Source organism: Apteryx mantelli, chromosome 31 (assembly GCF_036417845.1).
Source record: "Apteryx mantelli isolate bAptMan1 chromosome 31, bAptMan1.hap1, whole genome shotgun sequence".
In the NCBI taxonomy this organism is placed as follows: Eukaryota; Metazoa; Chordata; class Aves; order Apterygiformes; family Apterygidae; genus Apteryx; species Apteryx mantelli.
Genome location: NC_090008.1, coordinates 3145915 through 3169119, shown reverse-complemented (window position 1 = coordinate 3169119; position 23205 = coordinate 3145915). Strand labels below are relative to the sequence as shown.

Genomic DNA, 23205 nt, shown 5'->3' with positions numbered 1-23205 from the left:
CACCCAGGGAGTCAGGGCACTCCGAGAAGCGGGTGCCAGCCACTGATCCCCTGCACCAAAAACACGGGGCACCGCCAGCCTTCCCTGGCAAGGGACTTTATTGGGTGCTTCCTCCTGGCTGTGCACAGCCCTTCCTGGCAGCCACGGGCCTGTGCCCATCTCCAGACATCACACGGGGGCTGTGGAGCCCTGGGCAGCAGCAGCTGGCGGCACGCAGGGCCCAAGCCTCGCTGCCAACCTGCCCTCAAGAGCCCCAGAGATGTTCCAGGGCAGCAAACCCTTTCCCTGGGCCCCAGCAGCACCCACCCGGCAACCCAGGGACCGTGGGGTTGGGTGCCCGCTGTGCCAGAACCGGCAGGGCAGGGGGAGCCGCAGCACCTCGCTGCGCCAAGGGAGCAGCTCTGGGTGCCACGCGCCCGGTGCAGTGGCTCTGGGCAGCCTCGGTGCTGCAGACCGTTCCCCGGTGAGGGGGGGGGCACAGGGCTCACGTTAGCAGGCACAGAGGGGACAGAGCCCCGTAGCAACACCCGCCACGGCTCCGCAACCCGGCCGCAGCAGCGCCACGAAGCTGCCGGCGATACGTTAACGGCGTCCCTCTTGCCGGCGCCGAGGCGGGTCCCGCCGCGTGCCCGGCTCCAGCCGTACCAGCGGACGGGCGCGGGGGAGCTCACACGTCGTAGTTGGGCAGGTAGCTGTAAGCGGGGCCTGTGCCTGCCGGGGCGCTGCAGTTCCACGGGAAAAACCAGCAGATCACAAAGCCTGGAAGGGGAGAAAGGTGAGCAGAGCCATGCCGGGTGCCTCGGCATCGCCAGGTCTCCGCTCCGGGCTCTGCTTGCCTGGGCCTCCCACCTCGGCATCCCGGGGCAGGGCACAGCCAGAGGGAAGAGCCCTGCGCCCCCCACCCCGGCACGCACCTCTCCCAAACACCTCCCGCAGCAGCGCGAGCTTGGGTTTCCGGGTGTGCGCCACCTCCCGCTTCGCCTCCTTCAGCATCCGGTTGCGGAGCTGCTCCAGGGGGGTCTCGTCCGTGATGATCGACATGACCTGGGGGCGAGGGGGACGTCACCTGCTCGCAGCCGCCCCCAAATCATGCCGCTGCTCCCCATCACCTCCGAGACCGCCTCTCTCCCCCGCTCACCTGGTCATAAAATATGACAGTGACAAACGCCCCAAAGAGGACAGACTCCACCAGCAGGACGATGCAGTGAGCTCTAAGAGGACAGCGGCAGATCAGGGCTGGGGCCACAGTCAACGTGGGGCAGCTCTGAGCTGGTCCCAGCTCCAGCGTGGCCGTTGCCCAGGACACGTGGCTGCTGCCTGAGGCTGGGACCCAGGCGTCCCGCCACAGCGCTGCAGCCCTGGATCCTGACACAAGCTCCTCCACGGAGAGGACCCACACAACCCCCCAGGCCGTCCCCCACAGCGCCCCGCACTCACGTCTGGACGCGGTTGTTGGAGACGTCTCCTCTCGCTCCTGCCACTGTCCCCGCCGGGCTCCTGCCTGTCGGCCACAGCCAGGCGGCCAGCACCAGCCCCACGGCGTAGAGACTGGCCAGCCCTGGCACAGAGCCAGAGGTGAGGGCACGGGCGGCAAGCACCTCCCGACCCACGCTGCCGCTCCCCGGGACCGAACAGAGGTGGAGCCTGCTGCCACAGGCCTGGGGACACCAATGACCCCCCTTTGGGACCCTGACGGGCATGGGCAATGCCCAGACCCCCAGGAAACACCCTCTCCTCACTGTCCGTAGGGGTTGATGCTACCCAGCCCCAGGCAGCCGGCTTCTCGTGGCCGCAGACACCAGGTCACAACCGCAGAACCTGCCCAGGGGACCCAGGAGTTCGGCTACCCCATACAGGGACCGTGTCACCCCCCCACAACCACTTACCAGTGTAGAAGAGGAACTGGATGAAGTATTTCTGGTTTAACTCTCCGACGCAGTTGTTAATCCTATGGGCGGACAGACGGACAGACAGGCAGCGTGACGGGTGTGCAAGCGGTAACCGGCCCCCAGGGGGGAGCAGAACAGGTCTTGCCACCCCCCGTCCCCTCCCCGGGGCACCCTCCAGGTCCCACAGTGCCCACGGGGCAGGAACAAGACCCTGCGGAGCCACCCACTCCCACGGGTCTCCACCACGCACCTCAGCATGGCGCGAGGGCCCAGCCGCGCCGGGGCAGCCGTCACCTACCAGGGACAGTGGTGGTCCATGCGGCGCACGCAGCGGTGGCAGACGCGGCAGTGGTGGGCGCGGGGCGGGCGGTACGTCTCGCAGCGGTTGCACACCGTCCAGTCCTCGTTGCTCTGCGGGGGAAGGGACGAGAGGTCTCAGCAGGGTCGGGGACAGCAAGGAGCCCCCCGTGCCAGCGTGGGGACAGGGCGTTACACCCAGGGGACAAACCGCAGGGGCTGAGCCCAGCACGGAAAGAGGGCACCTTCTCTGTCCCTTGTGCTCCACCAGCTCAGTGACGGTGCCCGCAGGTCCCGGGGCGCCTGAGCAGGGACACGTCAGGGCCGGCATGGCTCCACGCTCCAGTCTTGCCTCATCCCTAATCCCAGATAAGCCGCCACGTTCGCCGCCCCTCGGGGCGGCACGCGCCCTCCCAGGGACTCACCCGGTCGCCCTTCCGCGGGGCGCCGCTGCGCAGGTCCGAGAAGTCGATGGCGGTGTCGGGGAGGGGAACCACGCCTGGGGACACCACACGGGATGGTGAGAAGCCATCGTACGTGCGACACGAGGGGCACAGCGGGCCCTCCCCGCCTGTCCGGTGGAGCCAGGCAGCCGTCCCCCCCCCCCACCGCCCGCACCAATAGCACCGGTCCCTCTAACAGGAGGGGACGAGCCCGCGGCCACGGCGCGCGGGAGGGGACGGCAGTGCTCACCGGGATCGGCGAAGACGGCGCGCGTGTGGCAGGCCAGCAGCAGGAAGACGACGAGGTTGAACGCCACGGCGTGGAAGGGGCACCACAGGCTGCGGCAAAGGAGAGCGCGGGGAGGTCACAGCAGCCCCCCCGCGCGCGGGGCCGCGGAGCCCAGCACCCCGAGGCCGGACGGCAAGCGGCGGGGGGCAGCCGGGGACGTCGAAGCGCGTCGGCTGGGGCGCTGCGGGGACACGCGTGTGACACATGCTGCCCAGGCAGCCCATGGGCTGGGGGAGGACGCATGTGACGGGCACCGTACAGGCTGGGCACGTGTCGCAGGCACGGCGTAAGTCGAGAGGGGACGCGCGTGCCGTGGGCACCGGGGGACACGCGTGTGGCAGGCACCGTGGGAAGGGGACACGCGTGGCAGGTACTGCGCAAGCCAGGACAGACACCGCGTGGACGGGGACACGCGTGTCCCTGACAGCACATGGACGGGGACGTGGTCTCCCCTGGCCCCCTCCGGTTCTCGCCACTCCCGGTCCCGGTGGTCCCCGTGTCCCCCCCGGTCCCCCTCCCGCGGCCCTCCGGCGCAGGTCACCCCCCCCCGGGCCCAGAAGCAGGCGGCGCAGCCCCGCCCGGGCAGGGCAGCCGCACGCAGCCGCCGCCGCCGCCGCACGCAGCCGGTGCCGGTGCCCCCGGGGAGGCACACGCTCCGCCGCCGGTGGGCCCCGGGCCCCGCTCCCGCGCTACCTGCCCCGGAAGCCGGGCTGCAGCAGGACGTGGGTGAGCACGACGTAGTCGGCGTAGCCCACGCTGAGGTAGGTGAGCAGCAGGCACAGCGCCCCGCACGGGTCCCGCCCGCACCGGCCCGGCACCGCCGCCGCCGCCGCCGCCATGGCCGCCCCCACCGCCCGCAGCCCCGCCTCGCCGCTTCCGGCTCGCGCGCCGCGCCCAATCGGAGCGCAGGGGCGCGGTGACATCACGGGGAGAGGCGGGGCCGACACGAGGAAGGAGAAGGGGTGGTTCGCGTGTGCCGTTGCCGCGGCGACAGAGCGCGGAGGGCGGAGCTTGTTCGGGCCACACCCCGGGGCGGTCCCTTGGAAGCCACGCCCCCTCCGCCCTGCTGCCTGGCGCCCGGGACCCCGGAGCGTGGGTGTCCCCTCCCGGTGACCTGCCCGGGCCGTGAGTGTCCCCCGGCCCCGGGGACCCGTGTCCCCGCCCCGGTCCCCCCCCGCCTTGGCGCCCCCGGGGCCCCGCGTCCCGCCTCCTGCCGCCCCTGCCCGCCGGGAAGGACCGCCCCCCCCGCTAGGTTGCGTCGCCCCGCCCCGTGCGTCGCCCCGTCCCGCTACGTCGCCGCGCCCCGCCCATGCCCGCTCCGTTCCGAGATGGCGGCGGCGGCGGCAGGGCGGGGCTGAGGCACCCGCCGCCCGCAGGTACCGGCGCCGCGGGGCCGCGCACGGGCAGCGCCCTGCTCCCGCGGAGGGGGGGCCGGGACCGGCGGCGCCACGGCTACCGCCAGGCCCGCGGCGGGACGGGACGGGACGGCCGCGGCCCGGCCGCTTCCCCCCGGGGGCGCGAACGCCCTGCCCGGTGCTGGGGGCCGGCCGGGCCCGCGGCCGCTCTCCCGGGGCCGGGGAACCCCCCAGGGTGGGGAAGGGAAGGGATTGGAGCCAGGATTTCCCCCCTCCCCCGGACACCGGGCTGCGATCGAGGCCGGAGCCCCCTGGCGTCGGGTGGGGATGGAGCCGGAGCCCCCCGGGGGGGGGGGAAGGGAAGCGGTTGGAGCTGGGACCCCCCACCGAGGGTTGGGGCTGGGATCGGAGCCGGAGCCCCCCCCAGGGGCCGGTCAGGGTTGGGGCTGGAGCCCGAAGGGGTGGCAAAGGGAAGGGATCGGAGCTGGGACCCCCCCCCCCCCAGCCAGGATCGGGGCCGGAGCCCCCCAGGTAGGGAAAGGATCAGAGCCGGGACCACCCTTGGGCTCAGGCCTGGAGCCCCCAGGGTCTGGGCCGGAGGTGGCCGAGCTGGGCCGAATCCCCCCCCCCCCCCACCGTGGGGCCCTGCCTCGGCTCGGCTCCTCCTAGGCCTGACCCCGTCTTCCCGCTCTCCCGCAGCGTTCCCGCTCGGCCACGGCGCGCCCGCCAGTGCAGCGCCATGCGGCCGCCCCGCCGCAGCACCCACGAACCGCCTCGCACCCCGGTGACCGGCGCCACCGCGCAGCGAGGACCAAGGAGGCAAGGCCGGGTGGCGAGGAGCAGCTCGCGCCCCTTAAACATCGCGGTGTGGGGTGCCCGCAGGCTCCTGCGTGGGGGGGGGGGAGGCCCGGGGGAGGGGGACGCCCTCCCGGACGGGGCCGCGAGCGCGCCGCCGCGCTCACCCGCTCGCGTTTGCCGCCCCGGCAGGTAGAGCCGCTTCGCCGCCCCTTGCCGCGCCGCCGTCTCCGGCCACCATGCTGCGGCGCCTGCTCGACCGGCCCTGCACGCTGGCCCTGCTCATCGGCTTCCAGTTCGCCTTCATGGCCTACTTCTCGCTGGGCGGCTTCCGCAACCTCACCTCCATCTTCGGGCGCGAAACCAGCCCCATCTTCGACTACTCCCGCACCCACGACATCTACACCAACCTGAGCCGCCTGCTGCCGCGGGAGCCTTTCCGCAGCGACCCCGCGCAGCCCCTGCCCTACTGCCCTGAGCGCTCGCCCTACCTCAGTGAGTGGGGGCGCGGGGGCGGAGGGCGAAGGAGAACAACCAGCTCGCTGGCTCCTGTCACGAAAACGGGGGGGGGGGGACACGTGAGGTGCCTGCCACCGAGGGAGCCGCGTTCGCTTTGTTCTCGGGGAGGGGAAACGGTGGCCAAACGCTGCCTGGAGCTACTGCAGCTCTCGGAGCCTGAAGGTCACCGTGACGCCCTCAGCGCGGTGCTGGGTGGAGGGAAGTTTTGGTCTGAATTCTTGGACTTTGCCCCCTCCTCACCTCTGTGCCCTCCGGCACTCTCTGCACGCTGCGGCACCTTAGGGATAGCCCTGCAAGACCCTCCCAGGTGGTGCCGACTTGCCCGCGGCTCTCTGGACCTGCCTGACTGTTTGGAGCAGGTACAGCAGAGAAAGTGCCTGCCGGCAGGTGACAAAAACCCCTGAAGGAGTCCGGGAAAGGACTGGTCCGATCAACTGCCGGCCTGGAAGAACAGGTTTGGCAGGAAGGGCCAGGTTGGCTGCCTAGGAGCAAGGTGCGAAGCTTGGGGCGATCCCAGAGTATCCCGAGCGGGGCTGGGAAAGTCCCCCGAGCATGAAGCTGCCCTCGTCTCTGCACTTCCTGGTGAAACACCACCCCGGGGGGCTCCGGGAGCTCATGCAACCGTGGGGTGCCCTCACCCGCTGCCACCCCTGGGAGCAGGCTGCAGTCCAGGCGCAGTAGGCGAGGGGGATACCGCATCCTGTCCGGGGTGCCGGGGTGCTGCACCGTACGTGGGTGCCGATCCCCCAGCGCATGCGCCAGCCTGCGTGTCCTTTCGTGCAGTCGGTCCGTTGACGGTGAGCTTCAGCCGGGTGCCCACGCTAGAGCAGATCCAGGCGAAGAACCCGGCTGTGAGCGAGGGGGGCCGCTATCAGCCTTCCACCTGTGAGCCCCGGTCCCGCACGGCCATCATCATCCCGCACCGCAACCGCGAGACCCACCTGGGCCACCTGCTCTACTACCTGCACCCCTTCCTGCAGCGCCAGCAGCTCCAGTACGGCATCTACGTGGTGCACCAGGTGAGCCGAGCTCCCTGCCCGCCCGCCGGCCTCAAGCGGGCACCTGGGGCTCAAGCGGGCACCGGGTTTTGGCTGACACCGGCCCACGCCCAGCTGCCTCCCTCCGCAGGCAGGAAACTCCACCTTCAACCGGGCCAAGCTGCTGAACGTGGGGGTGAAGGAGGCGCTCAAGGACGAGGAGTGGGACTGTCTCTTTCTCCACGACGTGGACCTCATCCCTGAGAACGACCACAACCTCTACACGTGTGACCCCTGGAACCCCAAGCACGTCTCCGTCGCCATGAACAAATTCGGCTACAGGTGAGCGGGCACAGCCCCTCTGCTGCCTGGGCGTGGTGGGATGGGGAGGCAAGGGTCCAGCCTCCTGCTTGCTGTGTCCGGCTCTGGACCCTCGCTGGATTTGTCCCCTGTGCTTCAGGGCAGGAGCTGGGCTCCGAGCTCCCTGCTCAGCGGCTCTCTGCTCTCTCCCCAGCCTGCCGTACCCGCAGTACTTCGGGGGGGTCTCAGCTCTCACCCCCGACCAGTACATGAAGATCAATGGTTTCCCCAACGAGTATTGGGGCTGGGGTGGTGAGGACGATGACATTGCCACCAGGTGAGGTGCCGCGCGGCCCTGCGTGCTGCTGGCTCCCTGTGCATGTGGGCCTCCGTGGCGGCAAGCTTGTGGGGTGGCAGGCTGTCCCTTCCTGTCCCGTCTTGTCCCTCGGGGCTCCCCTTGGGCTGGGGACCTTCCCCAGCTGGCTTGGCACTGCCCCGTCCCTCCCGGCTGCCCCCTCAGCCCCTCACCACATCTCTCTTCTCTTACTCCGTGCTCTCGGGACACGCTGCATGTCCGTGTCCTGCCGGGAGGCACCAGCTGCTCAGGTAGGTCCTCGGGGCAACGTCGCCGGGAAAGGCAGTGTCCGTTGCCGCCCCAGCACCCCGGGACGGCTCTCCCACTGCGTTCCCGCATGGAACGGGTGTACGGGTGCCGTTGCTGCCGCGCTCGAGGGCGGCAGAGCCGGGCAGGTGGGATGCAGGCAATGCCCCCGCTGCCTGGAGCGGGGCTCTGGGGTGGGTCGGCGGTCGCAGGCGTGCAAAGGGGCGCTGCCGTGACGCGCGTGGCCTCGTCCGCAGGGTGCGCCTGGCCGGCATGAAGATCGCCCGCCCGCCCATCTCCATCGGCCACTACAAGATGGTGAAGCACAAGGGCGACAAGGGCAACGAGGAGAATCCGCACAGGTCAGGGCTGCGGCTCGGGGGCGGCTGGGGCACCTGCGGGGGGCCGGGCGGTGACGCTCCCCCTTCCCTCCAGGTTCGACCTGCTGATCCGCACCCAGCGCATGTGGACGCAGGACGGCATGAACTCCCTCACCTACACGCTGCTGGCCAAGCACCTGCACCCGCTCTACACCAACCTCACGGTGGACATCGGGACGGACCCGCGCGCCGGCCAGGGCCGCAAGGGGCTCGTGCCTGGCCGCGAGGGGCAGAGGTACCAGAGCAGCTCCAGCCTCTTCAGGCAGGAGATGCTGCGCAAGCTGCCCCGGGCCACGATGGGCTGGGGGGCCCAGGGGCTCTACCTGCCCGGCGCGTTCGGCCAGGCCTTGGCCCCACGAGTGTCTCCAGGGCCCACGGGCATCACGCACCAACCTGTGAGCAAGGCGGTGGCTAGCGGCACCCGCGGCGATGCCAACGGGGCGAAGGCCAGCTCCCCCCCGGCGCTGGGAGCCAGCCAGCGCAGCCCGAAAGCTTTTGGGAAGGGCAAGCCTGACCTGGACCCAGCATCAGCCGTGGCGGGGGTCAGTGCCAGCCTGGCCGCGGCAGCAGAAGGGGCCGTTCCCGCGCGGGGGGAGAACCAGAGCTTGCCGCAGGGCTCCCGCTAGCCGATGGCTGTCGCCGCCCTCCCCCCCTCGCCCCCGCCAAAGACTTGCTTGCCGTGAACCGGCTCTTCCTGGCGTCAAGAAGGGACCCCCGTCAGGCCGCTGCCGGGAGGTGCCCTCCGCGGGGGAACCAGCGCCAGGAGAGCCCTGCTGACCGCGGGGCAGGCTCGCGCTGTGGCCTTGCCGCGGAGACTGCGGGGAGCAGCGAGCCCAGGGCGAACGGCCCCGGGGGAAGCTGCTGGCCGTGGGGCTGGTGCCTGGGACTGCGGGGGGCGGGGGGAAAACCCCTGGGAAAGGGGTGCAGGGAGAGGCAGAGCTGGGATCAGAGCTGTGGCCGCTGCCTGCGGCTGGTGGGGTGACGCGCTCCCGGTGCCAGGGACAGCTGGGCACGTGCAGGCGGCACTGGCTGGGGCGTGCATGCCCGAAGCCAGTCGCAGGCTCTGCTGCCGGCGTGTGGTTATTTATTCTATTTATGAGCTACTCCCTGGACCTTTATAAGGGTTTTTCAATTAAAAAAAAAAACACTTTGTCCTACTGCCGTGGGGCTGGTCGGTGGCGGGAGAGCAGAGAGCCGGGCCTGGGTAGCCTCAGCCCGGCTCTGCTACCTCCTGGGGACCCGGGTGTCACAGCAGGAGGGCAGCAGGCGTGGGTGTCCCAGCTGGGTGCCGCAGGGAGGCTGGTCCTGGCTCAGCACGGCTGCCCCAGGAGCCGGTTTACGGCCGCTTTGGCGCTGGCGATGCAGTCGTTGACGGAGACGCCGGCGTAGGACGCCCCGACGAGGCTCAGGGGCAGCCCCTGTTCCGTCAGGTAGCGGCCGATGCTCTCTGCGGGGAGAGGGGGAGGTCGGAGCCCCCGCGGCGGCAGTGACAGCGCCGCAGCCTGGCCCCCCGGCCCCGGCCTTACCTGTGCGGCGCCAGTGGCCCAGTGTGTACTGGGGGATGCAGGCCTGCGGAAAGAGCAGCCGGTAAGCCCGGCTCCCATCTTGGGAGGCATCGGCCCTCGTCTCGGAGCCGCCCCGCGGTTGCGGTGCCCTCACCCACCTTGTGCACCTTGACGATGGAGTGGGACGGGGCCGCCTCGAGGCCCAAGTGCGCCCGGACGGCATCCTGAGCCCGGCGCAGCAGCAGAGACGGTGCCACGGCTGCGGGGTCCCCGAAGCTCTGTGTGAACCAGGCGCCTCCCAGCATCACCTGTGGCACTGGCACAGCCCCGTGAGGCCCCCGCCGGCAGCCTGGCCCCCCCACACCCCACGCAGGCCTCGCTCACCGTCAGCCGCAGGGAGGCGGCACCCGAGCGGTTGTGCTCTGGGAAGGCCACCGAGTCGTAGACGATGCCCAGGAGGGAACTGTCCTCGGAGGAGGGCACCAGGTGCCCGAAGCCCTGGGCAGGGAGGAGAGCAGTGAGCCCGGTGACAAGCAGGATGGAGCCCACCCATGGGTGCTGGGGTGGCCCAGGCCCCCGTCTCACCGTGACGGGCAGCTTGGCACCCTCGTACTGCAGGTTCACCACGGCCACCGCCACGGCGGGGATGTGCCGCAGCTCCCGCGCCAGCAGCTCGGCCTCAGCAGGGAGCACCTCAGCCAGGGCTGGAAGCAGAGAGACGTCAGGCGAGTTCCCCCCGGCTCCTGCCCACCCCCACGGCACAGGGGACCCAGGCGTCCGGGCGCCTCCGTGCCCCTACCTCCAGCCGGGATGGCGCTCACCACGTGGTCAGCTGTCACGGTGCCGTCCGCCAGGGCGAGCTGCGGGGAAGGAGCCGTGAGAGCGGGATGCCGTGGGATTCACGGAGCAGCCCTGCTGCCCCGAGCAGGGACCGCCGCCAGCGGGGCTCTTACCTGCCAGCCCCCACCGGGGTCCCGCCGCAGGCGCCGCAGGGGCGCGTGGCAGTGCAGCTCCACGCCGCGTTGGCGCAGGAAGGCGGCCAGCGCCGCGGCCAGGCTCTCCATGCCACCCCGCAGCGACCACTGGCTCCAGCGCTCGGCCCGCGCCCGCCGGCTCAGCGGCGACTCAGCCCCGGGCTTCTTCCCTGTGGCACGGAGAGGCCGATCCGGCACCCACGTCCCCTCCCCGGGTCATTGCACAGAGCAGGTGGCCGTGCTGGAGTGTCCCCCCAAATCCCTGCACACTGTGGTGGCAGTGCCATGGTGCCCATGTGCTGCAGGTGACAGTGCTCAGGTGTCCCCTAGGTCCCAAGCATGCTGTGGGTGGCAGCGCCAAGGTGCCAGCACACTGCCGGTGTCCCCCCCAGGTCCCTGCATGCTGCTGGTGGCAGTGCCAGGGTGCCTACACAGCACAGCCGGCAATGCCAGGGTGTCCCCCTAGGTCCCAGCACACTGCAGGTGACAGTGCTGGGGTGTCCCCTCCAGGTACCTGCATGCCGGGGGTGGCACCCCACACATGCCCCCCCCAGCTCTGGGTCTCACCTCGGCCCAGCACCAGCCCCAGGAGGACGGAGCGCCGGTGCCGCTCGGCCTCGAAGAGCGCGGGGAAGCAGGAGCGCACGCTCAGCGCCCGGCAGTCCCCGGCAAACACCCCCCGGCACAAGCTGTCCACGGCAATGTCGGCCACCTGCGGGGACACAGCAGGCTGCGGACGGTCCCCGCCCGGCCCCGCGGGCCCCTTTGCCTCGCTGCAGGGCCCTGATAAGCCCCCGGCGCTATCGCCCCGCGCAGGCTCTCACCTCCTCGCCGAAGCGCCGGCAGACGAAGGCGTGCACGGTCTCATCGGGCTGGGTGCTGGCGGGTGCCACCAGGTCCCGCAGGCCGCTCCAGAACAGGGCCCGCGAGAAGGGCGGCACCGGCCGGAGAAGCCCCCTGCCAGGACACCAAGGTGCTGGGATGAGCCCGGAGGCTGGCCTGGCCCTGCAGCGCGGCGGCACCGCCACCGGGCACCTACCCAAGGCCAGAGGGCAGCTTGTGCAGAGCCCCGCGCGCATAGAGGAAGCGGTTCCTGGAAGCCGGGTGGTCCCCGGGGACGGGCAGGATGTCACCCTCGAGGCCAAGCTCGGAGACCTGCGGGGACACGGGCAGGACGGCGCCCGGCATAGCACCCATGCGGGCCCCGGAGCCCAGAGGGGGCCTGGATGCTGCTGAGGGCGTGGGATCTGCCCCTGCAGTAGCCTCGACCCCAGCACCCTGCACCCAGCCCTGGGGACCCCCTGGGTCCTGGCACCCTGCACCCATGCACCCCTCTGACCGTGGCATCCTGCATCCAGGGACCCCCGGCACCCTGTACCCAGCCCCAGGGACCCCCCCTCAGCACCCTACACCCAGGGACTCCCCTGACCCCTGGCATCCTACACCAGCCCCGGGGATCCCTCCCTCCCAGCACCCTGACGACTTGCCCCAGAGACTCCCCAGCATCTGACACCCAGCCCCAAGGACCCCCCTGACTCCAGCACCCAGCCCCTTTCCCGGCACAGAGACCCCCACCCCCACGACCCAGCAGCCCCTACCATGTGCAGCGTGTCCCTGCCAACGGCGCCCACGGGCCGGATGCCCCGGGGTCCATGCTCGAACACGGCCCCGTCCTCGGTGCGGGTGGACTGGAGCCACCCGCCCACGCGAGCGCTGGCTTCCAGCAGCACTACCTGGGCGGGAGCAGGTGCCAGGGCCACTCCGGGACGCCAGAGGCACCCCAGGGACACCACAGCCCCTTTGGGGACACCACGGCTACCCCAGGAACACCCCAGAGCACCTGTGGCCACCCCAGGTGACCACGGCCACCCCAGGGACACCACAGCCACCATGAGAATCACAGCCACTATGGGGACACAAGGCCCACCCCAGGGAGAGGGGGGAGAAACCCCGGCACCCAGGGGACCACGGCCACCCTAGATACCACCCTTGGGGACCACTGGCGCCCTGGGGGACAACACAGCCACCCTAGGGACCACGGGCACCCCAGGGACCACAGTCCCCCTGGGGGTACCACAACCACCCTGAGGACACCACGACCACCCTGGCGATCTCACCAGGGCCACCACGGCCGCCCCGGGGCGCCGCCACCCCCACGCCGGGAAGGGGGACAAAGCCCCCCCGGGGGCCACCGCGGCCACCCCGCGGCGCGGCGCGACCCACCGGCCGCTCTCACCTTGGGCGCCTGGGGGCTGCGGGCCAGGTGGTAGCAGGCGGCCAGGCCGCTGATGCCCCCGCCGACGACGGCCACCGTCCGCGGCATCGGGGAGCCGGGCGGGTGAGCGGCGGGACTCAGGTGCCCCCGCACCGGCCCGGCTCCGGCTCCGGCTCCAGCTCCGGCCCCTCACCCGCGCCCCGGCCCCGCACGCACCTCCCGGCCCGCCCCGCCTCCGCCATCGGTGGGAAGGGGGCGGGACCGAGGCGCTCCGCACCAATCGGAACGCGCTGCCGTTCCGATGGACAAGCGCTGGGATCGCCCGGACGGCGGCCGCGCAGGGCCAAGGGGCAGCGAGGAACGGCCCCGCGCCCCGCCCCCTGCCCCTAGTAGACCGGCCTGCCCGCTTGGCCCCGCCCACGCGACAAGCCCCGCCCCTTAAGCTAGGCCCCGCCCCCAGAATAAGCCCCGCGAGCAGGGCACACGCCCCCCTCATGGGCTTTATAACTGCCTATGTGCCCCGCCCCCTCTTCGATTAGCCCCGCCCCCAGCACATACCCACCTCCTGGGCTTTATGCCTCCCCACCCACAAACCCCACCCCTCTGCAAGTAGCCCCACCCCTCCAATAAGCCCCACCCCTATTGATTAACCCCCCCCACATGCTCCATGCCCATCTGCAACAAGCCCTCTGCCATTAGCCCCGCCTCTTCTGCATTAAGCCCCACCCCCTGCCACTAGCTCCACCCCCCAAACTGCCCTCCCAGAGCCCTGCACCAGAACAGGCTCCCGCCCCCTGGCAGGGCTGACACCCACCAGCCCCCCTGGACCACCCCCCCCGTGCCCCCAAATTTGTTTTTTTTTAGTAAATTTATTCACAAAAGCCCCCGCCCGGGGCAGCTCCGGGGTATTTACACACTCGTCCTATGTACAAAGCCCCGCGCCAGGGAGCCGGCAGCGGGCCAGCGGCAGTGCCTGGCACGGGGGGCCTGGCCCCGTGCCAGCTGCACCCCCCGCGGCCCCCGCCGCCGCCCCGGCTGAGGTAAGAGGGTTATGGCAAGACACCGGCTCCGCCGCCTCACTGCTTCTTCCAGTGCGGATCGTCAAGCTCGTAGAAGAGGACGTAGCCCTCGCTGGACGGCACCTGGTTCTCGCTGATGGGCGACACGCTGCGGGGATGGTGGGTGTCAGCCGCTCGGCGCCGCGGCACCCGAGCGCCGGCACCGCCGAGCCCCCGCGGCTGGCACCTACCGGGAATCGTTGTAGACCCGCCAGCCGGCCTGGTCCCTGCAGAAGGCGGTGTAGTGCCCGTAGTGCACGCTGCCCGAGTGGTTGCACAGCGCGTACAGGCTGTACACGGGGCTGCCTGCGCGGGAGGGAGGCAGAGCTCAGTGCCGCGCGGCCGCCCTCGCCCGGCGCCTTCCCGATCCCGGGGAGCACCGGCGAGGGAGCCCGGCCTCATCCCCTCGCCGTCGCCACGCCACGCGGGCCCCGCAGTCCTGCCGTCGCCTTACCTGCCTTCTCACTAGCGAATTCCTTCAGGTTGAGCTGCTGCAGGGGGAAGTCCACGAAAACAGAGCACTTCTTGATGGAGTAGCGGGTGGTGGAGAACCTGTTCAGGTCTGGGTGGCCCCGGGTTAAGGGAAGCGCTGGATCGGGAAGAGCTGGAGCAGAGCCTGGAGTGGCAGGACAGTGTGGAGCCAGGCTCTCTGTGTCACCGGGGAGCCACGTGCCACCTCCCCAGGGAGGGACGAGCAAGGGAGGTGTCACCCCAGCTCCTGGTGGTCTGCGACTTGGGCACATCCCCCATCCGTGCCAGGCCGCGGTGATGATGCGCTCTCCCCACGTCCACTCTCCAAACGTGTCCCCTACCCATCGCCCCGGTGGCACCGGGGGAATGTAGTGCCTGAGCCCCCAGCAACGATGCTCTGGGGGATTCCACGTGGGTCCGAGAGCCCCATGGGCAGAGCCCGGTGCAAACGGGCGCCTCCCACCCCAGCCCTGCCAGCAAGGATACGAAGCACCAGGATGCGGGGGAAGCGCTGGATGGTGAGCTTCTTCGTGCTCCGCGTCCTCTGCCGGCACTTGTCGCAGACCTGCCCAAGACGGGGCGCTGGGGAGAGCGGCCGAGGCGCAGAGCGGCCGCGAGCAGCCCCGGGGCCGGCCCCAGCCCGGCCTTCGCAGCCTGCCCTGCCCGGGCCAAACATCGGTCTCTTACCGGGGCATTTTCCGAGTCCAGCTCCTCCTCCTTGGTGAAAAGGCTGAAGCAGTCGTGGAGAGAGACCTTCCCGCCAGCAAAGCCTTTCTGCAGGGGGGACAGGGACAGGGCTCAGCCGGGGACACACAAGGGGCATGGGGACAGCAGGGTGGCCGGGGAAGGTACGGGGGAAGGCCACCCCGTTCTCTCCCCTGTCCCTACCTTTGGGATGGGCAGGGAGAGATCACAAAATACTTCAAAGGTGGTGGAGCGGTAGCCACAGGCCTGACACTTGAGGCAGCTCTTCAGCTGTCCTACGAAAAGATCTGGGAGGAGAGGGGAAGGCGTGAGACCAGGCAGAGCAGTGCCACCCAGGAGAGCACCCAGAGGGGCCCACCAGCTTCCTTTAGGTGCCAGGACTGCGTCACCCCGTCCCAGGCCGGCGCAGAGCCGTGCTCACCCACGATCTTGCTGTCCTCCCTCTCCAGGTATCGCTTCCACATCTGGTTGGCGCGTTCGTCATCACTGCAGGGAACGGCAGAGGATTGGTCCAGGTGACGTGGGAAACGGGGCCGGGCAGGAGCTCGGGTAGCAGATAGCTCTGCCCCGGCTGGGCCGGGTGCAAGCCCAAGGCAGGGGACGGCTGGGGTCCATCTCTTGAGCCCCAAAACAGGCTCTGGGGATCGGCTGCTGCAGGTCCCTCCCACAACAGCTCTCACATGCCCTCGGCAGTATCCTACTCTGTCCCTGGCCTCCAAGCGAGCTTCCTGCCACAGCCTGGAGCATGGACCTGCCTGGGACACGTCTCCCCTCCTCACCTCAGCAGGTCCGAGTCCTCCAGCACGGAGGGCCGCTTGGCGTCTGAGAGGATGCTGGGCGTCTTGCGGCCCTTCCGGTTGATCTCCACGTGCAGCCGGTCCATGAAGAACTTGAGGAACTCCTGTGCATCCTGCTGGCTGCAGATGGGACATGCTCATCAGCATCCATGGGTGCCTCCATCCTCTGCCAGCACCGGGGCTCATCCCACACCCTGAGCCCAGCCATCCCCAGCCGAGCATCCTCCCCACGATAGCGTGAGCCCTCCCAGAGCTTGATGTCTATCTCCCTTCGGCTCTGCCAGGCCCCAGCGTCCCCTCCCAGCACCCACCACACTGCTGTGCCCAGGGAGGAGGGTTGGGTGTCCTGGGTGATGCATCCCTCTCCCCAGAACAGCCAGGACAGCAGTGGGGTCAGACCCTACCTGTAGCCTGTGAAGGAGGGGACATATTTCTGAAAGATGGCCTTGAAGCGCCCGGGGTTCACAGCCTCCGTGGAATCCGGGTGCCACAGGGCGGTGATGACGTCTGCGAAGGCTGCGGGGAGACAGGCCGAGCCCAGGCGTTAGCACCGTTTCACCCCTTTGACCGCTGGGTCAGTCCCAATCCAGCTCCCACTCTGAGAGGGAAGCAGGAGATGCGCGGGACGGAGCCGGGCACCTTCCTCGCAGCGGGGACGGGACCCTCCTGCCATGGCCACCAAGGGTGAGCAGGGAGAGCTCCTGAGCTCCTGGCCGGGTTTGACGTGGAGCCACTTGAGGCTAACGAGCTCTGGGTTTATGGAGGAGCGGGCCCAGGAGACCGGGCATGACGGGGCATTTATATAACAGTCAGCGGGGAGGATTAGCTCCCGCCGGGACCGGACAGAGGCCTGCTGGTTGCAGGACGCCCAGCTCCCTACCTTCGGTGAGCTCCTGCTGGGTCCGGGGACCGCCGGGCTGCTCCTGGTGAAACTCCTTGCGCAGGCAGTAGTCCCTCAACGGCTTGGTGCTGCTCAGGCACTGCAGCACGGCGTTCATGAAGCACTGCGGCGAGAGCACCGAGGGCACGCTGGCACTACCCACGGCCGTGCCGGGCACCGGGGGTGGCCGCGGAGAGCCACCAGGTCTCGGTGGTGTCCCCCCTCAGCCCCATCCCCTTGCGCTCGCAGCCGCCGCGCACGGTCTCCCCAAGGCCCCAGGGCTCACGTTGTCCCATGGAGGCCCCGCACACAGGAAGGGTTAAGCCCGGCAGACGCGGCAGCCCCCTGGGGCGTTGCAAAGGGGAGGGAACCGCTTGGTTACGCCGCTCCGGGTCCAAGCCCAGGGAGAGCTCCCAGGCTGGCGGGAGCCACGTGAGCACCTACTGCAGCCGGGAACCCCAGGAGACTTATATAAGGCCTAGGAAGGGAGCAGCCGCGCTGCGCAGGACGGGGCTGAGCACGCATCCTGCTCCCGTTTAGTCCCGTTGGCACAGAGGGGACGCGAGAGCCCGTTGCTTGCCGTGGGCAGGGCATGGGGGCATCAGGCACGGGGACGCGGGATATGGGGGATACCGGGTGCGGGGGCCACGGGTGCTTACCGTGTTGCCCAAGTTCCTGAGTCCGATGTGGCCGGAGCCCAGGAGGAGGGTGTGATGGGTCTGTGGGAACACGGAGGGACAGGAGTGAATATGGATCACGGAGAGGCTAAAGCACGGTGTATTGGTCACCCCGAGGGCTCCCAGCGGGCACAGCACCATGCCAACCCATCCATCCCGGCACGCAAGGGCCAGATCTACCACCTCCACGGGGCAACCTGCTCCAGTCAACCCTCCTGCTTCCTACACACAGACAGACAGACGGACTCACTCCCTGTCCCTCATCACCTCAACGCCAGCACCCTCCCGGCCGCATGGCAATCCCTCCCCACCGCGACATGCCAGGCCACCTCATCCGGCCGTGACACGCCGGTGCTGAGGCCGGGTGCCGGGCGCGCGGGCGGAGGAGCGCAGCTTTACCTCGCTGGTCATGAGGAGCAGCCCCATGACTGCCGTGTGCACCACCGACTCGGAGATATCGGCCCCTTTGCCCTGCAGCTCCCGCTTGGTGGCCAGGGTCCGGTGCAGCTTCCACGGCAGCTCCACTAACGTGGCTCCCTGCAGCCCCGGCATGGCTCCGGCACGACTCCGGCGCGCGGAGGAGCAGGGCAGCCCGAGAGCTGGGATGGGATTGCGGCACCAGGACCACTGGGGCCCTCCCTCTGCCTCTCTAAGCCACAGCTCATTAGCTGATCCGATTTCCCCTGGCTATTCTGGGCCTTGCTCGAGGCTCATCTCAGCGGGATTAATTAGAGGGAGAGCTACCTTGGGGACAGCGGGTGCTCGGAGAACGGCGTAGCAAAGGAAAATACAACCGCCCGCGCCCCACGCCACGCTCACGAGCGAGGGCGGTCCTGGGAGAGCTGCCGCGGGGGGACAGGCCACCGCTCAGCCCCGCGCAGCCAGCCCCGTGCAGGGCCACCCTCAGCGGGATCCGCGGAGCGGCCGCCTCCGCTCCGGATGGCAGATCTGCTCCGTGGGGACGGCGCCGGGTGCCCGTCCCACCCCTCCGCAGGCCCAGCCCCGCGATTTCAGGGCACCTAATCTCCACGTGGCCCAGGGCAAGCAGAGGATGGGACCTGGCTGCTCCAGGGGGCAAAGGGCAGCCAAGAAAACGCTCCCGCAGGCGCCCAGCTTTGTGTCCCTGCACCGGGGTGGCATCCCCCAGGACCCTCGGAGCTGAGGGGTCTCAACCCTTTCGAGCTGGGGGGTGTCTCAAGGAAGAACGGGTTGGGGAGAGGTGACAAGACACCCCTGCCCTGTCCCAGGGCCCTGAGGCAAGAGATGGGAACGAAGCCACTATCCCACACCCCGAAAACAGGCAAAACACAGCCAGAGCACACCCGACCACATCCAGGCCGTATCCCGAAGGCTCTTACAGCTGACGCCTTCTCCTCAGGCCTGCCGGGTGCTGGGGCTCTGCTCAGGGGCGGGCTGCCGGGTGCCAAGATGTCCTGGGTGTGGGTGTACTGGGGATCGGGGGCATGAGTCCTCGGGCAACCCTCAGGCCGGACAGAGAGCAGTGGGGCCATGGGCTTCCCGTCCAGCCCCGGAGCCACGTTGACCCTTCGGAGCGAGGAGCTTCTCTTGAGAGCAAGCGAGCCCATGCTCAGCTGGTGGCCGCAGTCTCTCAGCACCAGGCGGCTCAGCACCGCCGCCACGTCCTCAGCCCGGCCGCCGCTCTGGCTCAGGTCCCCGATGCTGATGGATTTGGAGCGGGCCAGGTTGCTCCTGCGGCGTTCCACCTCGCGTCCCGCCAGCGACGCGCCCGACGGCAAGGAGAAGGAGGCGCTGCCGGACATGGCGCCCGCCTGCGGAGAGCTGGGCACCCGCACCGCGTGGTCCGCCTTCACGGGCCCTCGGCGGGACACCGAGCCGCGGAGCGCCTCGCCGCGTTTTGAGGCCCGGCCCCGCTCGAGCTCCAGCTTCTTCCCCCGGTCGTCGAGCGGGCCGGGCCGAGGCGGCAGGAGGCGAAGCTTGGGAGCTGGAGAGAGCCCGTTGGCGATGGCGGAGGAGGCCAAGGCAGAGGCATGGCGCTCCTGGCTCAAGGCCCGGTGTCCGTTGGGCAGCTTGGAGGCAGCCTTGGGCTGGGACGTGACGACCGCTTGGTCTCGGGCCCGGCCGATGCGGTGTTCGGAGGCTTGGGGCATCGTGGAGACAACGGAGAGGAGAACCCTGGCAAGAAACGCGCTGGAGCTACAGCCGGCAGCACGGAGACGGATGGGAAGAGCCGGCGCTGGAGGCACCGGGGCGGACACCTACCTCTCTCGTGCCGCGAGCGTCTCTTCCCCGCCAGCTCTGGGCTCACATCCGTCCGAGGTGACCGATGGGCCGGAGAGTCCCGGCAGCGAGGGCCCTGCGGCACAACGAGAAGGGGTCCAGGCGTGGGTTCTTCCCGAACTGTCGGCAGCTGGGACGGGGCGGGGGGACAGCGCAGCCTCGGGGACACCCTCGGGCGTCATTGAGCCCCAGTGTTTGGGCTGGAAGGGCCCGGAAGAGGAGCGCAGAGGGAAAACCCCGTCCCCTCGGCCGACAGCCCTCGGGTGCCGCCGGGCGCGTGGAGCCCCAGGCAGGCTGCCGTCTTCCCTGGCGCCGAGTGGAGGTGACAGCTCCGGCGTGAGCTTCCCGAGCCGTCGAGGTGAGTCACGGAGGATCCGTTCGGCACAGCCGCCAGGCGGGTTCCTCCCACCCGCCCGCTCGCTCCGGGCTCTGCCGAATCGGAGCTCGGAGCCAGCAGGCGAAGCGGCAGGGTCACCTCCCCAGCGCCGCTCCACAAGGGGCAGCTCCGAGGAGCCGCCGCCACCCGCCTGGGGCCGCGGGGGACAGGGGACACCCTGCACGATGGCCGGCAGCGCTCGGCACACCCGCGAGGAGCCAGTGGCGCGCGGTCGTCGCCCAAGAGCAGAGGAGATGGGCCCTGCGGACCGCGGCCCCGTGTCTGGGAGCTCCTTCACGCCGGCAAGGGGGGAAGGACGGTCACGTCCCGGCCGCGGTGGCTGTCACGCAGCGAGACCCGCTGGCCCTCAGCAACCGTCGCGGCGGAGGTGGGGCAGCCCCAGTGAGTGGCCTCGGGCCACGAGGAAGGGGCCGAGCGGCCGCCGCAGCGCTCCTGGGAGCACCGGGACCCCGTCACCCACCGCGGCGCGTCCAGGACCCCACCAGGTCACACTGCAGCCGGGCCGGCCAGCAGGCAAGGTGACATGGGGGCAGGTCAGGTGCCATCGGGCCAGGTCACGCTCAAGGCAAAGGCCTCCAGCACTCTCCTGCTGCCCGGCCTGGCCCTGTCCCCCAGCCCGTGTCCCACTTGGGACATGTCCCTTACCCAGCCTGGCTCTGTCACACACATCCCCCCCCTCCATGTCCCACCCAGAACCCATCCCCGGCCATGCCTGGCCTTGTCCCCAACCCCATGTCCCAGCGAGGACATGTCCCCAGCCCTGCCTGGCCCTGTCCCCTACCTTCTCTGAGGTTCTACCTGGGTACTGTCCCTTCCCTGGCCCGGCCATGTCCCCCACCCCATGTCCCATGTGGGACATGTCCCCTGCCTGGCCTGGCCCTGGCCCTCAACCTGTGACCTACCTGGGCACCATCCCCAGCCCTGTCCCCACCCTGTGTCCTACCTGGGACACATCCCCTACCTAGTCTGGCTCTGTCACCCTTCCCCATGTCCCACTCCGGACATATCCCCTATCCTGCCTGGCCTTGTCCCCCACCCCACATCCTACACGAGATGTGTCCCCTGTCCCGCCTGGCCTTGTCCCCTATCCCATGTCCTACATGAGACAGGTCTCCTGCCTGGCCTGGCCCCGTTCCCTACCCCACGTCCCAACTAGGACCCATCACCAGCCCTGCCTGGCCCTGTTGCCCACCCCATGTCCCAGCTAGGACATGTCCCCTGCCTGACCTGGTTCTGTCCCCCATCCCATGTCCCAGCCAGGACCCATCCCCTGCCCTGCCTGTCCCTGTCCCTACCCCATGTCTCACCTGGGCACTGTCTCCTGCCTAATCTGGCCCTGTCCCCCAGCCCATGTCCCATCTGGGCACCATCCTGTGCCTGGCCCAGCCATGTCCCCCACCCTGTGTCCCATGCAGAACACCTCCCTGCCTGGCCAAGCTTTGTCCCCCAACCTGTGACCTACCTGGACACCATCCCCGGCCCTGTCTAGCCCCGTCACCCAGCCCGCATCCCCCTGGGACACATCCCCTACCTGGCCTGGCGCTGTCCCCCACCACGCTTCCTACCTGGGACACATCCCCAACCCCCACATACCAGCCAGCCCTGTCCCCACACTGTGTCCCACCTGGGACACGTCCCCTGCCCAACCTGGCCTAGTCCTGCCTTGGCCTTGTCCCCCACCCCATGTCCCAGCCAGAACAGGCTCCCTGCCCAGCCTGTCCCTGTCCCCCCTGTGTCCCACCCAGGACACATCCCCTGCCTGCCTGGCCCTGTCCCCCTGCCATGTCCCACCTGGGACACATCGCCTGCCCAGCCTGGCCCTGTCCCCCAGCCCGTGTCCTACCTGGGCACCATCCCATGCATGGCCCAGCCATGTCCCCTACCCCCATGTCCCAAATGGAACATGTCCCCTGCTCTGTCCCCCAACCCACCACTCATGGGCACTGTCCTCGGCCCTGTCTGGTCCCATCCCCCAGCCCACATCCCCCCAGGAACACATCCCCTGCCCAGCCTGTCCCTGTCCCCCACCGTGTCCCACCCAGGACACATCCCCAGCCTGACCTGTCCCTGTCCCCACTCCATGTCCCACCTGGGACACATCTCCTGTCCTGCCTGGCCCTGTCACACATCCCCAGCCCGGCCTGGCCCTGTCCCCCCCATGTCCCACCTAGGACACATCCCCAGCCTGGCCTTGTCCCCAACCCCGTGTCCCACCCAGGACACACCCCCAGCCCTGCCTGGCCCTGTCCCCCCCGTGTCCACTCAGGCCCCATCCCCAGCCCTGCCTGGCCCTGTCCCCCCCATGTCCCACCCAGGACACATCCCTAGCCTGGCCTTGTCCCCAACTCCGTGTCCCACCTGGAACATCTCCCCTGTCCTGCCTGGCCCTGTCCCCCCCGTGTCCACCCAGGCCCCATCCCCAGCCCTGCCTGGCCCTGTCCCCCCCGTGTCCCACCCAGGACACATCCCCAGCCTGGCCTTGTCCTCAGCTCCGTGTCCCACCGGGAACATCTCCCCTGTCCTGCCTGGCCCTGTTACACCCCCGTGTCCCACCCAGGCCCCATCCCCAGCCCGGCCTGGCCCTGTCCCCCCCGTGTCCCACCCAGGACACATCCCCAGCCTGGCCTTGTCCTCAGCTCCGTGTCCCACCGGGAACATCTCCCCTGTCCTGCCTGGCCCTGTCACGCCTCCGTGTCCCACCCAGGCCCCATCCCCAGCCCGGCCTGGCCCTGTTCCCCACCGTGTCCCACCCAGGCCTGGCCCTGTCCCCACGCCGCGTCCCACCCGGGCGCTGTCCCCTGCCCCGGGCAGCACCGGGGAGGGGGCGGGGGGGGGAATCAGCCCCCCAGGGCCCCGCAGCCGCCCCGCCCCCACCGCCCCTCCCCCACCCCGACCCCCGCGCCGCCCCTCCCCCCACATCGCCCTCCCTCCCCGTGCCCCCCACCCCCCCCGCGGTCCCCCCTCGCCCCCGCGGGGGTCGCTGCCCCCCGCCCCCCCGCCCGGCCCTACCTCCTGCAGGACGCCATGGCAACAACTCCCGCAGCACCCGCCGCCATCTTTGTCCCTCCCTCCCGCTGCCCGGCCCCCGGCAGCCTCACGCGCCGCCCCGCGCATGCGCCACCGGCCCCGCTTCTGACGCCATTGCGTCGCCATGGAGACCGAGCGGCGTTCTCCCCCCCACACACGTCCCTTAAAGGCGCAGCGTGTCTCCCCCTCCCGGAGCTCTTAAAGAGGCAGCGCCCCCTCAGGGCAGCGTTAGCGCAGGGTCGCGCCAGGCGGCTGCGGCTGGCGGCGCCGCAGGGCTCCCGCAACCCGGTGCGGCCCCGTGCCGGGAGGGAGCAGCGCACTGCGGGCTAACGGCAGACTCGGTGCCCTGGGGAGGCAACTGGGCCTAGAAATGCCTCATAGGCACCCTGAAACTG

General features: G+C 70.1%; 4 protein-coding genes across 5 annotated transcripts; 1 reads left to right on the top strand and 3 right to left on the bottom strand.

Annotated features, from left to right (window-relative positions):
• Positions 1–80: 80 nt before the first annotated feature.
• On the bottom strand, positions 81–3769 carry LOC136994662 (palmitoyltransferase ZDHHC3-like). Of its 2 annotated transcripts, none has more exons than XM_067313569.1 (9): positions 3612–3769; positions 2880–2968; positions 2612–2685; positions 2188–2300; positions 1887–1948; positions 1438–1558; positions 1139–1211; positions 915–1044; positions 81–759 (listed from the first exon to the last, which is right to left on the bottom strand). In XM_067313569.1, exons 1-9 carry the CDS (start codon positions 3755–3757, stop codon positions 668–670), a joined length of 900 nt encoding a protein of 299 aa, XP_067169670.1. In that variant the 5' UTR covers positions 3758–3769; the 3' UTR covers positions 81–667. The 2 variants fall into 2 exon arrangements, 1 of the variants encoding a protein (XP_067169670.1); XR_010886644.1 differs by having other exon boundaries at positions 674–759; positions 1438–1548.
• Positions 3770–4214: 445 nt separating this feature from the next.
• On the top strand, positions 4215–9002 carry B4GALT3 (beta-1,4-galactosyltransferase 3). Its single transcript, XM_067313555.1, has 8 exons — positions 4215–4294; positions 4973–5092; positions 5261–5563; positions 6371–6606; positions 6716–6906; positions 7079–7201; positions 7723–7827; positions 7901–9002. The coding sequence occupies exons 3-8, from the start codon at positions 5308–5310 to the stop codon at positions 8469–8471; spliced, it is 1482 nt and encodes a 493-aa protein (XP_067169656.1). The 5' UTR covers positions 4215–4294; positions 4973–5092; positions 5261–5307; the 3' UTR covers positions 8472–9002.
• On the bottom strand, positions 8957–12710 carry PPOX (protoporphyrinogen oxidase). The gene is made up of 12 exons (XM_067313559.1): positions 12561–12710; positions 11923–12057; positions 11364–11479; positions 11149–11281; positions 10892–11036; positions 10304–10494; positions 10150–10210; positions 9936–10054; positions 9735–9848; positions 9509–9658; positions 9372–9414; positions 8957–9292 (listed from the first exon to the last, which is right to left on the bottom strand). The coding sequence occupies exons 1-12, from the start codon at positions 12645–12647 to the stop codon at positions 9156–9158; spliced, it is 1431 nt and encodes a 476-aa protein (XP_067169660.1). The 5' UTR covers positions 12648–12710; the 3' UTR covers positions 8957–9155.
• Positions 12711–13403: 693 nt separating this feature from the next.
• USP21 (ubiquitin specific peptidase 21) lies at positions 13404–22856 on the bottom strand. Its single transcript, XM_067313556.1, has 14 exons — positions 22793–22856; positions 19369–19462; positions 18486–19281; positions 17110–17169; positions 16451–16574; positions 15975–16086; positions 15553–15690; positions 15195–15259; positions 14957–15060; positions 14756–14842; positions 14555–14633; positions 14052–14159; positions 13789–13903; positions 13404–13706 (listed from the first exon to the last, which is right to left on the bottom strand). The coding sequence occupies exons 3-14, from the start codon at positions 19254–19256 to the stop codon at positions 13616–13618; spliced, it is 1854 nt and encodes a 617-aa protein (XP_067169657.1). The 5' UTR covers positions 19257–19281; positions 19369–19462; positions 22793–22856; the 3' UTR covers positions 13404–13615.
• Positions 22857–23205: the final 349 nt, after the last annotated feature.

Excerpts from the sequence above, each read along its gene's own strand:
- LOC136994662 (XM_067313569.1), bottom strand. The coding sequence starts at position 3,757 with ATGGCGGCGGCGGCGGCGGCGGTGCCGGGCCGGTGCGGGCGGGACCCG. Across the intron at positions 2,969-3,611 it reads CAGCCCGGCTTCCGGGGCAG|CCTGTGGTGCCCCTTCCACG; the intron begins GTAGCGCGGGAG and ends CCTTTGCCGCAG. Across the intron at positions 2,686-2,879 it reads CGCCGTCTTCGCCGATCCCG|GCGTGGTTCCCCTCCCCGAC; the intron begins GTGAGCACTGCC and ends TGGTGTCCCCAG.
- B4GALT3 (XM_067313555.1), top strand. The coding sequence starts at position 5,308 with ATGCTGCGGCGCCTGCTCGACCGGCCCTGCACGCTGGCCCTGCTCATC. Across the intron at positions 6,607-6,715 it reads GCATCTACGTGGTGCACCAG|GCAGGAAACTCCACCTTCAA; the intron begins GTGAGCCGAGCT and ends CTCCCTCCGCAG. Across the intron at positions 6,907-7,078 it reads ATGAACAAATTCGGCTACAG|CCTGCCGTACCCGCAGTACT; the intron begins GTGAGCGGGCAC and ends CTCTCTCCCCAG.
- PPOX (XM_067313559.1), bottom strand. The coding sequence starts at position 12,647 with ATGCCGCGGACGGTGGCCGTCGTCGGCGGGGGCATCAGCGGCCTGGCC. Across the intron at positions 10,495-10,891 it reads GGGGCTGGTGCTGGGCCGAG|GGAAGAAGCCCGGGGCTGAG; the intron begins GTGAGACCCAGA and ends TCCGTGCCACAG. Across the intron at positions 10,055-10,149 it reads GAGCGCCATCCCGGCTGGAG|CCCTGGCTGAGGTGCTCCCT; the intron begins GTAGGGGCACGG and ends CTCTGCTTCCAG.
- USP21 (XM_067313556.1), bottom strand. The coding sequence starts at position 19,256 with ATGCCCCAAGCCTCCGAACACCGCATCGGCCGGGCCCGAGACCAAGCG. Across the intron at positions 14,843-14,956 it reads TCTCCCTGCCCATCCCAAAG|AAAGGCTTTGCTGGCGGGAA; the intron begins GTAGGGACAGGG and ends TCCCCCCTGCAG. Across the intron at positions 14,634-14,755 it reads TGGACTCGGAAAATGCCCCG|GTCTGCGACAAGTGCCGGCA; the intron begins GTAAGAGACCGA and ends CGTCTTGGGCAG.